The following is a 15,768-nucleotide window of genomic DNA, read 5'->3' as shown; positions in this document are numbered from 1 at the left end:
TGTATACGTCAAAATCATGTTTTGTGGTGAAAAAACACATGGGACCATGTTGGCTGTGGGTTTTTCATTAACAATATACCAAAAATCATCCATTTAATGACAGGACCACTTTAAACTTGCTTATAGGCCCAGGCCACCTTAGCTTAGCTGGCTAACAATGAGACGGGTTTGTGGTCAAACCGTGCTGCTGAAAAACATCAAATGTGACCAAGTTCATAACTTGTACGACGAGGGGCGTGAGGACTTAGTCTTACCTTAGTACATCTTAGTACCCAAATTGGTGCCATATCGTTTGCATTGAAGCTGCTCGGCCCAAGTTAGCCTAGCACGCTAACAACATTACATATGTAGAGTATATAACGAGGACCAAACATCAAACGTGGACTCAATCTTCAACTACTAGAGTGAGGGCCATTGTCGTTCGAATCCCTTCCATCCACATATCCTTTAAATTGACATATCCTTGAAATTTTCACACAGGTACCATGTGATTTGTGTACCTTATGTGTTGACTGTGTCTATTTGATTGCTTTTATCTGACTTTAACTTTAACATAGATTAGGTAGTATGTGAATTGTGTATCTTATGTGCTGACTTTGTTTACTTGATTGCTTAATTTTGACTGTCTACAGCCCGAAGGGGACACAATTCCTGTGCGTCCAGTTGGCAGGTCCCAAACCCGGTAAAATGGAGAGGGTTGCGGCAGGAAGGGTATCCGGCGTAAAACTGTGCCAAACATATGAGTGTTCATCGAACGAATTCCATTACGGATAGGTCGTGGCCCGGGCTAGCTACGCCTGCCCCCGGCACTGTTAATCTGCAAGGTGTATGTAGAAATTCAGACAATGTAGGTCGTAGACAAAAAAGAGGAGGAAAGCGGCTTTGTCGGCAGAAAAAGAAGAGGCATGTACAGACCCTACAACTGTGTGTAGGGCCTTTGATTGTTGGAACTATGAAAAAAATCTCAGAAGTTAGTTGACATGATGATTAGGAGAAAGGTTGATGTATTGTGCATCCAAGAGAGCAAGTGGAAAGGGACTAAGGCTAGAAGTTTAGGTGCAGGGTTTCAATTATTTTACCATGGAGTAGATGGCAAGAGAAATGGAGTAAGGCTTATTTTGAAGGAAGAGGTGCCTAACAATTTCTTATATTAAGAAGACAAAGGTGGAGCAGAGAATCAGGTGGTGGAAGTTGAGAAAGGAAGAATGTTGTGTGGCCTTTCGGAAAGAGTTGAGACAGGCTCTAGATGCAAAGGAGAGCTCCCGGAAGACTGGAATATTAGTGCCAAGGTACTCAGAGAGGCAGGCAGGAGAGTACTTGGGGTGGCTTCTGGTAGGAAAGGGGAGAAGAGACTTGGTGGTGGAACCCCAAAATACAGGAAGTCATACAAGGAAAGAGATTAGCGAAGAAGAAGTGGGATACTGAGAGGACTGAGGAGAGGCGAAAGCAGTACATCGAGATGCGACGTAGGGCAAAGGTAGAGGTGGCAAAAGCAAAGAAGGAGAAAAGGATCTCTAAAGGTTGGCCAGACACAGGGATAGAGATGTGAAGGATGTGCAGCAGGTAAGGGTGATTAAGGATAGAGATGGAAATGTGTTGACTGGTGCCGGTAGTGTGCTAAATAGATGGAAAGAATACTTTGAGAAGTTGATGAATGAAGAAAATGAGAGAGAAGGAAGAGTTGAAGTGGCAAGTGTGAAGGACCAGGAAGTGGCAATGATTACTAAGGGGGAAGTCAGAAAGGCACTACAAAGGATGAAAAATGGAAAGGCAGTTGGTCCTGATGACATATCGGTAGAGGTATGGAAGCAATTTGGAGAGATGGCTGTGGAGTTTTTGACCAACTTATTCAACAGAATACTAGCGGGCGAAAAGATGCCTGAAGAATGGAGGAAAAGTGTTCTAGTTCCCATTTTTTAAGAACAAAGGGGATGTTTAGAGCTATGGTAACTATAGGGGAATAAAGGTGATGAGCCACACAATGAAGTTATGGGAAAGAGTAGTGGAGGCTAGACTCAGGACAGAAGTAAGTATCTGCGAGCAACAGTACGGTTTCATGCCTAGAAAGAGTACCACAGATGCATTATTTGCCTTGAGGATGCTCGTGGAAAAGTACAGAGAAGGTCAGAAGGAGCTACATTGTGTTTTTGTGGATCTAGAGAAAGCCTATGACAGAGTACCAAGAGAGGAACTTTCGTACTGCATGCGCAAGTCTGGTGTGGTGGAGAAATATGTTAGAATAGTACGGGACATGTATGAGGAGAGCAGAACAGCGGTGAGATCTGGCATAGGTGTGTCAGAAGAATTTAAGGTGGAGGTGGGACTGCATCAGGGATTCGCACTGAGCCCCTACCTGTTTGCGGAAGTAATGGATAGGGTGACAGATGAGGTTAGACTGGAATCTCCTTGGATTATGATGTCCGCAGATGATATTGTGCTCTGCAGTGAAAACGGGGAGCAGGCGGAGAAACAATTAAAAAGATGGAGGCATGCACTGGAAAGAAGAGGAATGAAGATTAGCCAAAGTAAAACAGAATATATGTGCATTAATGTGAGGGACAGAGGAGAAACAGTGAAGTTCCAGGGAGAAGAGATAGCGAGGGTGGATCACTTCAAATACTTGAGGTCAACAATCTCGAGCAATGGAGAGTGTGGTAAGGAAGTCAAGAAACAGGTCCAAGGGGGTTGGATCAACTGGCGGAAGGTGTCTGGTGTTCTATGTGACAGAAGAGTCTCTCCGCTAGGATGAAGGGCAAAGTTTATAAAACGGTGGTGAGGCCTGCCATGATGTACAGATAAGAGACGGTGGCACTGAATAGACAACAGGAAGCAGAACTGGAGGTGACAGACATGAAGATTTTGAGGTTCTCGCTTGGAGTGAACAGGTTGGATAGGATTAGAAATTAGCTCATTAGAGTTGGATGTTTTGGAGACAAGCGTCAAGAGAGCAGACTTTGATGGTTTAGACATGTTCAGAGGCGAGAGAGTGAGTATATTGGTAGAAAGGTGCTAAGGATGGAGCTGCCAGGCAAAAGAGCGAGAGGAAGACCAAAGAAAATGTTGATGGATGTTGTGAGGGAGGACATGAGGACAGTGGGTGTTAGAGAGGAAGATGCAGGAGATGGGCTTAGCTGGAAAAAGATGACACGCTGTGGTGACCCCTAATGGGACAAGCTGAAAGAAAAAGAAGTCTATATGAAAAAATAAATATGACCGGAGAGTGTGTCATCCATATGCAAATTTGCGGAAGTCTCACTCGACATCCAAGTGGTAGCCATATTGCCTGCTACGTCATTTACAGCTGTCACACTGGGACAGTCGCACTATTTCACCTGCTATGGGAGACGAACAAAAGAGATTTACGGATTTTTTCCGATGCCCCTTCTGAGACGGTAGCTCTTTTCGAAGAAGGGAACATCTCACAATCGAGTGAAGGGACCATAGCAATATTACCCTATCATTTTGAGCCATAGATGATATGCGGATCACTTCTAACAACAGAATCCCTGACAGTATGTATGACCGTATATAGCGTACTCAGGAGGACCCATGCTGGGCGAAGTCATGGATAGGTTTCCAATGACATCACACAGTCCCAGGATTCCCTTAGACCTTCTTTTTCTTTTCCTTTCGGCTTGTCCCGTTAGGGGTTGCCACAGCGTGTCATCTTAGATGAACACATATGTATTTGGCGCAGTTTTACACCAGATGCCCTTCCTGATGCAACCCCTCTGCATTTAGCCGGCAAGAGAAGCTTACAGCACCTGGTATTCCCAAGTGGAGTCCCATTCAAGTCCTAACCAGGGCCAAACCCACTCAGCTTCCGAGAACTGACGAGATCGGGCATTCTCAGGGTAGCATGACCGTAAGCCCCAGGATTCCCTTAGACCAATTAGATGAATTAACGATGGAAAAAAACTTCACGCTTCACCTTTCACCTGTGTTCTCTATGACACACAAGATGGCATAATTGGAAACCTATCCATTGACCATGGGGGGGGGTCTCCTTTCTCCTCCCGCACACGGCAAAACTAGCTCCCCGCCTGATCCACCTCTGGAGTGGCATAGTTCCATGCCGCTACGGCCCCGAGCGACAACAATGTCGCCGCAGCCGCTCACTTTGACATATTTAGCACCCCTGACTTACGCACTTTATTAAGTTATTATGACATGGATCTTTTGTAAACTTGTGAGAGGATTACGTCGTCCCTCCCAACTATTACTTTTTTTAATAGCTTTATACACACCTACCTGTCATTTTAAACTCATGAAGCTCTCGTCCTTTGCACCTGTGCAATCCATTTTTCACGACAAACCCTGTCTTTCTGAAAATTGTGAAGAGTGAATCCATCCTCCCGAGTGTTCGAGCAATATCCAGCAATACAACGAGATGGCATTTTAGCTAAAGGCTTCGTCACACCATGACGTTCTGGTCAACGTCCTCTGAACATTTCAATTGTTCTATTTTTCAGCGTTCTCAAACGCGGATGACACGTGGCATGTGATTAACGTGTGTCTACCGCATGACTTAACGTGTGTCTAACGCACGAAAAGCGTGTAACAGCGACCAAATAAGATACCCCTAATCATTAGCGTGTGCAAACGCGTCATTGGGGCACGACGAGCGATTTGTCAACGTAAGACGAGTGTGTTGAGCGTGTGACCAATGGGTGAATAACGACAGAAAAGCGTTTTGCTGGCGTGTAATTTTTACAGTGGAACTGACACTAAAACATTGGAAAGTTCATAGTCACTTCAGTTGTTGTCGTGAGTAAGAACATTGAGCATCATGCCGCCGAGAAGAAAAAAGTTAGGGCGCGGACTTCAGCAACTAGCGCTGCTAGTAAGAAAGCTAACCCTCTTTCATCACGAGCAATGTATTTGGAGGAAAAACAACAGCAGGAGGAAGAGCACGTCCGCGAAGTCACACACCACGTGACACCCCCTGGGGACCCTAAACACCTTGCAAACCCCAGTGAGGACGGTCCGACAAAGAGATAAAAGAGAAAGGATTGCAGGATCCTGGACCGGGCTGTTGAGGATAGTCTGGTAGAGTTTTTCCGTGAAACGAACTGCTGCTTTCTGGATCTTCCATAGTAGGTGCTCTCTACTCTAGCTTAATATTAAATGGACCTTGCTTTTACAAAGCATCGGTTTATATACCCATATCCATGGAAGTTCGGGAAACGCTCGAATGACGCTCAATGGACACCAAACAACGTTCGTTTCACTTTGGTTACACGGTGTGTGCGCTAGGGGATTGTTCACTGGGCGTTGACAGGTTGCCAGTGAGTCGTTCACTGCGAAGCAAACGATTAAGTAACAACCAAGTAAAGCTAGAGTTACGACTGACTAACGATAGGCAAACACGTGCAACGCTCGACGAACCTTAGTAAAACATTCACGGATGTTCTTGAACCCTCTGCAGCGTTTAAAATTAAATGTTGATGAACGCTGGTCTCAGTGAGAACTTTTGTGCATGTTCAAAACTTTTTTTCCGGACCGGCGTTCTCCGCCGATTCCCAGCGATCATTGACGTTCACTGGCGTGGAAACAACGCTACTCTGGTGCTATCCTGGCGACCATGGGCGACTACCAACGTTTCCTCAAACGCTATAGGACGCTGGCCAGAACGTCATGGTGTGACGGGGCCATAACACACAGGAAAAAACATCTACTTTCCCGCCGGTAAAACTGATATAAACACACAAACCCGCCAGTGTGGACGTCTGGAATTAACGTCCTGCTTCTTTTCCAAAACGAATGCCTCGAGAGGATTTTCAAAAATCCATATACAACAACATCATGACCTGTGGTGAAAAAAGGGATGGGTTCATTCCGGCAGCCTTTTTTTTTTTTTTTTTAAATTAAAGACATATTAAAACATGCCATACGTGTCGGTAGACCTTTAAGAAACTGAATATAATAACAATACATCATACGTGGGTTGGATTTAAAGGTAGAATTTGAAATAAAAGGCAGGTGAAGGTGTTGTGCTACACGCCAGCCTTTGGCCATCCTAGAAAATGGACGGATGGGTTTTAAGTAAATGTTTTATGGTTTTCAACTTGGGTCAGAGTTTCAAACAAGTGTTCAGAATCAGCTTTATTGCCAAGGAATTTGTATCAAGTAGTTGGAGCTGCTCTAGTTAAACAAGACAACAGCCATTATGACAATATAAGCTGCCAATTTTGTCTCGAGTTTGGTGTCACATCTGTGAGAGGCCAGTTATGTAGTACATTATTGGCACTCACTGTAGTAGTCTTGCCATTCTGCAACATTTGTGTATCTGTGCTGTCAACCTGTGCTTGAGAAGTACTGTATCTGCACTATTTGCACAATTACCACTTTTCCAGATTAGGGCACTACGAGTCACTTTAAATTGCGTACATTTCTTGAAGCACCATTTGTACAATGTACCAGACTTTTGCTCCATTAGTTATGTCAAAAGGTCTGCATTGCGAAGGCACTCTGCACCGTGTGCACATTTGTTTGGGGGAAAAAAATCATATTGGCATTACCACATTACCAGTAACCTTTTATTGCTTAGTGACTTTCTGTATTCTGTTTTTATGTCTGAATTTTTTTTCTTTCAAATAGCTGTCTGTTGTCATACTAGAGCAGTTCCAACTACCAGAGACCGGAGATTCCTTGTGTTTTTGACATACTTGCCAAGTAAAACTAATTCTCATTGTGTAACCCCATTTCATTTGATTGACTTTATTTAAACTTTAATAAACCAGATTAATAAAATGGTTAAAATGTTTTTTTTTTTTTTTTTTTTTGCAATGGTGACCTGGCCAAGATGGCAACAAGTTAAACATCAAGTCCCAGGTTGGTTTCAGCCTTCGAAATAGGAAAGAGTTTCTTTAAGTCAAATCTGAATGTCGCTTTTCACATTCACACTGACACATCACCATCAATTCACTTGCTATTCACCAAAAAGGCTTTGCTTTCACAAATTTGTCAGTTTTAAAGCATCAAGGCCCAGGTCAACATTCAAGGACACATTAATGTCAAACACAAAAAGTCAATTACCACACATATTTCATCGAGTCATTACCAAACTTGGCAGCTGTATCATGGATAGATACCTTTTTTTTTTTTTTAAACAAGTGGCATAATCTTCAATAGCTGGTCCTAATGTTTACCTGTTAAAATGTTGGTAATTATGCTGTTAAAATGTGCTGGTACGATGTTAGAATTTCCCCAAAAATGAGTTTGTTAGTTTATGCTTGAAAAATAAAGAAGGTTGTGTGCGAAACACTTTTTTTCCGGCTGGTTATGAATTATCGCAGTGCTGAAAGGTTTTACTTGTTGTATTAGAATAAAAATGCAAACCTTAATTAAGGCCGTATAAACAAAGCAAATAAGAAGTCAAGTTGACTTCATATCACTGTACTGTAGGAATTGTCCCCCTCTAACGGATTAATTTTGAACTACACGAGTTCTCCCGAATGACGTCACTCCGAAAATTGAATCAAGTTTGAGGCAAAAAGTGCACCGGATGATTATAAAGTATTATAAAATAATATGAATAAATACTTTGAATACTAATAGCAATGTATTTTTACCACCAAGAATTTTAAAATCAACCAATAATTTATTTGATCTATATTTAATTGGTGTTCAACAACTGTTGTCCACTTTCATGCACTCTTGTCGTTGTTCACTTGGAAACAAAAACAACAAATCAAACGAAATCATGAAAAAATTAAATACAGTAAAAGCAACTTTTAAACGATAGTATAGACAGAATTAGTTTAAAAAAAACTCAAAAAGCAAGTAAATAAATACAATACATTTTGAATAAGTTAATGCAATAATTTTACATTAATTTTAATGTATTTGAAATTAGTTCATAGTTAAGACTGAGACATCATTCTCCAATGGAAGAAAATTACACAGAAACAGGAAAAAAATCATGAACATGCTTTGTGCCTGTGTGAGGGGCAGGTGGGGGTGGAGGTGGTGGTAGCTATCTCTAGGGGGCAAAGGAGGCAAAGAGCCAGTGGTGGCGTTGGCCTTTGGAGACGCTGGAAGATTAAATTTCTGCCTGACAGCATTTCCTTTCGACACTGAGGGCATACGGAGAAAGAAAGAGGGAGGAGTGTGTGGGGGTGAGGTCGTCCCCATCGAGTGACCCCCAAACACGCTGAACGATCGCAGATTAATGCCAGGTACTTCCACCACCTTGATGAGTACAGGAGAGCAAGGAACAACAGCGTGGACATCATCAGCATGTTTGAGGGGATGGTGGATCCACTAAAGAGGGACGGGTGAGCTGAGGGCACCCTGATGAGGCGGTGGTCATGGGGGTGACACTCGTTATTCGAATCCACAGGAATCACTGAGGTAAGACTTATTTCCTGCACCCGAGAGCAGTGATTCTCAGACTGGGGCTCCTGGACTCCCCGGGTCCACGAGCCCTAGCTCAGGGTGGGTCGGTGGGCGGTTAGAGCGAATGCAAAAATTATTATCCATAAATCATAATCTCACATCAATTTAAATAAGTGCAGACGTGCATATCGGGAGTGGAACCCAACAAGACACACATAGTGAAACAATTAGTGTTGCTCCAATTCGAAGGGGGATCGGGACAGACCCTTGCCATGAATGGTGAAAAGTTACAAGCAGTTGAGGCACCACCCCTTCAAGCTTTTCCATGGCTTACAAATGCAAAGCACTGTTTGTCTAAATGAAAGTCTTCAATTCACGTTAACATAATTTCTTGGCACCAAGATGCCACCAAAGAAATGCTTTATTAGTTGGGGTTTTCAGTGAATGATGCAAAATTAGTTTCAAAAAAGAAGGAAGAAGAAAAGAAGAAAATTTGCAAATGCTGAAAAAAGAATATGTGAGGGGGTGACTGTATAAAATTACATCGTTTTAGATTTCATAGTAATATATGTCCTCTAACGGAAAACACAACTACAATATAACCCATGAGCACAATGAGTTTGAGCCATCTAGTTAAGAAAACCAAATAAGTTGGTTTTGAGTCTTGAAAAGTGGTCTTGTACTCATTTAAGGTTGAAAAATGGCAAGCCCAGACAAGAATGGTGGCAGCAAATACAAGCATACGTCTGAAGAGGAGGAAAAATGGGCCAAAGATGAACACAATAAGCAGGAGAAGGAGAGTGGGAAGGTGGTGGCGCCGCCCTTGTGTGGGGACATCAAGGGGGACAAGAGGCGCAACCAGTGCAGGAGCGGCTGGGCCCTGACCGAGCGTTTGGCCATCAACGTGTCGGGAATGCGTTATGAGACCCAGCTGCGCACGGTCGCCCAGTTCCCTAAGTCCCTACTGGGAGACCCCCGTAAGCGGCTGCGCTACTTTGACCCTGTGCGGAAGGAGATATTCTTGGACCGCAGTCGGGTGTGCTTCGAGGCTATCCTGCACTTTTACCAGTCGGGCGGTAGACTGCGGCGGCCCGCCAACGTGCCGCTCGATGTGTTCGTGGAGGAGCTGCGCTTCTACCAGCTGGGCGAGGACATCCTGGAACGTTTTAAGGAGGACGAGGGTTTCCCCAAGGAGGAGGAGCGACCTCTCCCCAGCGGGGAGCTACGACGCCGGCTCTGGATGCTCTTCGAGTACCCTGAGTCATCCAGTGCTGCCCGCATCATCGCCATCGTCAGCGTGTTGGTCATCATCATCTCCATCCTCATCTTCTGCCTGGAGACCCTGCCTGAGTTCAGGAACGAGAGGGAGCAGCGGGAGGTATGTGGCGACGCTAACACATTTCTCTGTATTGTCTCCTTGTCTTCTCAATTGAACACAAAACCAGCGAGAAGCTGAGTTGATGTTTTATTAGCGAGACTGTGGCGATAGTTGACATCAAGTTAACATGGCTTCTGTGGCGATGTGACCGGTGACGTTAGATGTCGTAGTTATTGCCATTTTGTTTTTCCCAATTTTATATAAAACAAAATCTCCAACTTGAAATTAAATAAGATTCAGATCTCCCTCCATGATACAGTGCTTGCTTCATGAGGCGGCCTAAGCACTCCGTGTCATACAATACTGGTGGGTTGTCAGGTCGTAACTAAATCTATTTTAGCTGACGACAAATCAATCCATGTGATCAAGTCAGGTTGTAATACACTCTCCACTTGGATAAACTTAATCTCAAAGATCAAATACGTATACATTTGGTTCATGAAAGACTGACTTGTTGGTAGACCTGGTAGATGTGTCCTGTTTTGTGGGTGACAGGTGATGAAACTAGTTTGTAATTCACACCAAGGTCGACTGGGACGGAGTCCTGCTTTGTCCTTTCATCCAAAAACGTATGCCAGGTTCATGTGAAAGACGTATTGGGATTATTGGCCAGAAATCCGTAGATCTTGTAGCTATGTCATGTCCTATGATTGACAGGCGATCGGTCCACCCCAATTCACTCCAGAGTCCACTGTGATAAATTACATGTTCGATGCATGGAATTAAAGATGTTTGATGCTTTTCCTGTGATTCACAGGTGAATAGTCAAGGTTTTAGTCAGCCCCAAGTTTCGCATGTTTAGACTCCAGCTTCCCCGGGACCCTAAAAGTAGCCTTTGGTATAGAAAATAGCTGGGGAACTGGATGGGCATTCCCAAGGCTGGATATGTGTAGAGTTACCAGGGAGGCTAGGTGACAGGGTGCAAAGAAGGTGGTAATGAGGTGATCATGGGGGCAATGTTGGGTGGTGACAGGTGTCCCCTTTCCAAGCAAAAATTGTGGAGAGACATTTGTGAGGGATTGGGAATCAGGAGAGACAAAAGTGAGTCAAGCTTGAGATAAACGCCATTCTGGTAAAAAGTAGAGTCAAAAAGGGAAAATGAGCAAAATTGGTGATGTTTTTCTCGAGTATCTATGAACCGGAAAATGAAGCCTAAAGAGATTCAGATGGAGACGATATTCCAAAAGACGAGTTAGAGCCAAGTGCATAAAGGCAAGGAAAGCAGATGAGGCATTCTCGCGTTACCTCTTTGAGATGTAGACCCCTAAATATAGATGAAGGGTAAGCCATCCAGATGAGACAATGTGTATTAATAACCTCTTACACACTGAATACACCACCTGGACAAGACAATCTATAAGGATGGTGACCAAAGCATATCAGTCTTGAGTAATTTCATTTGAATATGGGTTGAGTTTGGAGTTAAGGATTAGGGTTTGGTTTAGGGGTCGGATTTAGAATTTTGATTTTGTTTCGGGCTTGAGGAAGAGAAGGGTTAGGGTTCTGACAAGGACTTGAATTATGGTTCAACCCTAGCCCTAACCCTAACCGAAGTCGGGGAATGACTCTGAAGTAAGTCGAAGGGTACCGACAGCATGGAGTGGCACATCGAAGTCCGGCCAAATCCTACTTATCCAGGGCCACTCTGGCCCAGAATGTTGACATTTACCCAGTGCTGTATTTGAAGATGCATGCAAAATGAAGTATGGACAGTCAGGACTGACATAGCAATGCATGAAAAATACAAAAATAAATTGAGCGCTGCGATAACCAAGGGAAACGTGAACCAGCTCCTTAGTGCCAAGTTCTGTAAAGTCGTACACTTGCCAGAAAAGCGAGTCTGTATTGGTATGAAACTCAAGTCCATCGTTTTAAATATAGACCTAGAAATTAAAGTCTGGGTGGAAAATGAATGCGGACCAAGTGTAAGCAGGGGAGTGGTACACATTAGCGTCATTGTCAAATTCTCCTAATGTGCTGAAGAACCACTTCCATCTTTGTGTTGTCACACATGACCATGTCGCAATGGCAATACTTGTACTTGGGTTCAACTTTCAGATCAGTGGCCAATAAATGGAGCAAACTGGATTATAGTGTGCCAAAAAAAGATGGGCAGCGAGGCTATTTCTGAAATTGTACTGCTGGAAATACTGAAAAAGATTGTACTCAACTCAACCAAACTGTACTGGAGTACGAAGGTTGTAGGTGCAATTCTGAGACCCTAGTGACCACATTGAAGTATCAATCAGTAGGTTAGTGATGAGGTGTCACTGTTAAATCATGAAGTGCACCTTATATTCAAACAATGACAATTACTGGTAGTTTTGATATCTAAGTATCGCAGTACCCTATCAGAGTCCATTTAAACTGGAAATGTAATTGCATGAATTCTGAAAGCATATTTTAATATTATTCTGCTGTTAATTATCCTTCCACTACTTGCACACTTTTCATCTGATTCACACCTTTTTCCACTTCAACATTCAACAATTCATGTGAAGGGTGCCTCCAACTTTTTCATTCAAAAAGAATCCCACATTTCCCACAATTCCCCATTTTACACACAAAATTTCCACTTTATTCCCAATGAGACATTCCAAAAAATAGTTCCATTGCACATCCAAAACATTGAGCTCATTCACAACTTCTTCAAAACGTATTCCCCCAATTGCCAAATTTTCACTCACTTATCACATCCCACATGAGGAACTTTTGAGTCCCTCCTCCTCCAAAATTCTCAACAGCTTCAAATGGTTTCAACTACAAAATATTTTCCACATTCAAGTACCAAAACCGTTCCCCATATTTAGTTTTATCCTGACGACACGGCTCTACACCTGTAGAGCTTTGGCCTCACAGTTCTGAGGACCGGGGTTCAAATCCTGGCCCCGCCTTTGTGGAGTTTGCATGTTCTCCCAGTCCCTGTGCTGGTTGTCTCCAGGCACTCCGGTTTCCTTCCACATCCCAAAAACATGCGTTAAATAGACACTCTAAATTGCCCCTTGGTCTCATTGTGAGTACAACTGCTGTCTGTTTCTAAGTGCCGTGCGATTGACAACCACTTCAAGGTACAGCCTGCCAACTGCCCAATTGGCTCTAGCACTCCCACGACCCTTGTGAAGATAAGCGGTGCTGGAGCCAATCTCAACTATCATCGGGCAGGAGGCGGCGGACACCCTGAAATGGCTGCCAGCCAATCGAAGGCCACATACGAGTCGCGCTCACAGTCATATGACATGCAAACTCCACACCGGCGGGGACGAGATTGAACCCCGGTCCTCAGAAGTGTGATGCCAACCCTCAACAGCTGCGCCACCGCGCCACCCAGTGCTATAATAAACAACCTTTTTTTTTCAGAAAATATACATAAACATTACTATTTTTTTCCAACTACAAAATATTGACCACATTCCCAAAAATTCCAGTTTTCATCCACATTATGACGTGTCCTCCATTATTCCGTCCTCCTTCAACATTTCAACTGGTCCAACTTCAAAATGTTCTGATCATTAAAGCCATTTAATTATTTCCATCAAAATAGGTCAAAAATTCCAATAAAAAAAAATCCTCCACTTTTCTCATTTTTTGTTCAGCTCCTTCTACATAATTTCATATTTCAAATCAATATGTTTCATTTATCATTTCAGCACTCACACACAATTTCTCCAGAAATTACAATGTCTATGTTAGTTTTATTATTATGTATGTGAAAGCGTTAGTATAGCTAACTAACGCAAGTCCAGATACTGAGTGCAAAGTAGCTAATCTGCAAATATTCTATAGAGTACGTCCAAATATACCTGTATCTTGGTAAAGTTGAGTAGTGACTTAACTCAACATAGGCTAATGAAAATGAGTGGAGACTGGACTTGAATCACATTATATTTTCCAGAATTACTTACAAGTTTGAAGATTATGAGTTGAGACTTTTTATTTCAATGACTTACACATGACTTACTCCCACATTTGATAACCAGATTCTTTGTCTTTCAGAGGTTCACTAGTGTCCTTCACTCCGCTGTAAGCAACGACAGCCTCCAAACCTCGGCAGTGTTTGCCCCCTTCCAGGATCCCTTCTTCATCGTGGAGACCATCTGTATCTGCTGGTTCTCCTTTGAGCTCATTATGCGCTTCAGTTGCTCCCCCAGCAAGACCCACTTCTTCAAGGACGTCATGAACACCATCGACTTCTTCGCTATCATTCCTTACTTTGTCACACTGGGCACGGAGCTGGCCAGGGACAAAGGGGCCCAGCCTTCTGTGTCATTAGCCCTGATCAGGGTCATTCGGCTAGTGAGGGTCTTCAGGATCTTCAAGTTGTCTCGACACTCCAAAGGTCTCCAGATTCTGGGACAGACGCTGAAAGCCAGTCTGCGAGAACTTGCCCTCCTCTTCTTCTTTCTCTTCATCGGCGTCATCCTTTTTTCCAGTGCCGTTTATTTTGCAGAGGTGGACCGTCCGGACACAGCCTTCACCAGCATCCCCGAAGCCTTCTGGTGGGCTGTGGTTTCCATGACGACAGTGGGCTACGGCGACATGTATCCCAATACGGTTGGCGGCAAGTTGGTGGGCTCCATGTGCGTCATTGCAGGTGTGCTCACCATCTCACTGCCGGTGCCTGTCATCGTGTCCAACTTCAGCTACTTCTACCACCGCGAGATGGAACGGGACGACACAAACGTGTACCAACACGTGTCCACGTCCCTCTGGGAAGATGACGACGAAGAAAATAAGGAAGATATGGAAGAAGGGCCTGAGGACACAGGGGAAAGCACACCACTCTATGGAAGGAACTGCAAAGCAGATGGAGATCTTGGTGGGGTAAACTTTCTTCTCAGAGAACCTCTGGTCACTCAGGTGTGAAAGAACCACAGATGAGTGGGTGAGCATTAGTAGTACTTTGGGAAATTTAAAGGAGACATGGGCAAGGGAGAACCTGCAATTAATCTCATTCAGGTCCGTTGACTTTTTGCTTAACCAGATCCCAGAAATGCAGATGAATATCAGTTTGACAGGTACCCAACAGGGCTCTATTGAAGTTATTGACATATTTGAAGATTTTTAAGTTTGCAACTAATGTTCATGCTGCTGGTGTGCCAACTAAATCAATAAGGGGAAATCCTGATTAGAGCATTTGTTTAGGCCTGAGTTTTGCTTTATAATGATTGTCACAGTCAATCTCGATATTGAAACAGTGGGTAGACTTAAAATATTGCTTGCGCTTCCATCAAAAAGATGTCTGGGAGACATCTCCAGACAACGTGTCAACCAATTCACCTGCAAGTCACTAATATAGGCCTATATACATTCTATCATATATTTACAATATTTTCTACACATATATATACCTAAAAGAAATCCAAGTTAAAAGTAACATTGTTGTTTAATATACATTATGTGTCTGTATGCGTGTGCTGTGTGGCTCTGTGTGGGCCACGGAGCGGTCACTGGGACAGTCTTCTAATGAGGAAGATGCTTTTAACCTCCATTAAATCCAAAATATTGGGGCGATCACTCTTGAGTTTGCAGAGGTTGAAGTGGGAATAGGAAGCGCTTCCCTTATAGATTTTGATGATGATTGCTTGCATTTTTGTGACATTAAACAAAGTCGAACTTCTACAGAAAATGAAATCCTTTTTGTCTGACATCTATAAAATCCCAAATAATTGGATGATCATTCAGATATTTTCTAAGGTTGAAGTGGGCATGAGTAGATTTGTCCATATCAATTTTGATGAGGATAGCTCTCAGATTTGTGAGATTAAGCTCTGGAAAGGTTTTTCTCTATACCTGTAAGGAGCAGACACAGGAGTTGTCAAAAGGTCTCCAGTGAAATAGAACATGTTCGATATCACTGTAACTTTTTGTTAATTTAGCTGCTCTACAGAAGATGTCACAAAGATCTCTCTGGAACCAGCGGTGACTCGCGCTGCCATCAGGTCATCAACTAGTCTCCAGGCAAGTGAGATAGTGGTCTTAGTGTCTTGAGTTGTCTTGACTTGAGCTTGTGTCATTTTTTTGTTGTTGCCAGATTCAGCAACTGTAACTGA

At 43.3% G+C, this 15,768-nt stretch overlaps 1 protein-coding gene across 2 annotated transcripts in view; it reads left to right on the top strand.

The window, feature by feature from the left end:
- The window catches only part of LOC133514916 (potassium voltage-gated channel subfamily A member 7-like), a 20,864-nt gene extending 5,096 nt beyond the window's left edge, over window positions 1-15,768 (top strand). The window contains exons 2-4 of one of the 2 annotated variants that reach the window (XM_061847022.1): window positions 8,064-8,355; window positions 9,033-9,718; window positions 13,712-15,768. In XM_061847022.1, coding sequence (XP_061703006.1) covers window positions 9,041-9,718; window positions 13,712-14,581 — 1,548 coding nt within the window. In that variant the 5' untranslated portion in view covers window positions 8,064-8,355; window positions 9,033-9,040 and the 3' untranslated portion in view covers window positions 14,582-15,768. The remainder of the gene's footprint in view (window positions 1-8,063; window positions 8,356-9,032; window positions 9,719-13,711) is intronic. The other variant, XM_061847021.1, reaches the window with a different exon arrangement.

The sequence above is a fragment of the Syngnathoides biaculeatus genome, chromosome 16, assembly GCF_019802595.1.
Source record: "Syngnathoides biaculeatus isolate LvHL_M chromosome 16, ASM1980259v1, whole genome shotgun sequence".
NCBI lineage: Eukaryota > Metazoa > Chordata > Actinopteri > Syngnathiformes > Syngnathidae > Syngnathoides > Syngnathoides biaculeatus.
Note: the sequence above shows the minus strand (reverse complement) of the source record. Positions and strands in the feature narration are given on the sequence as shown.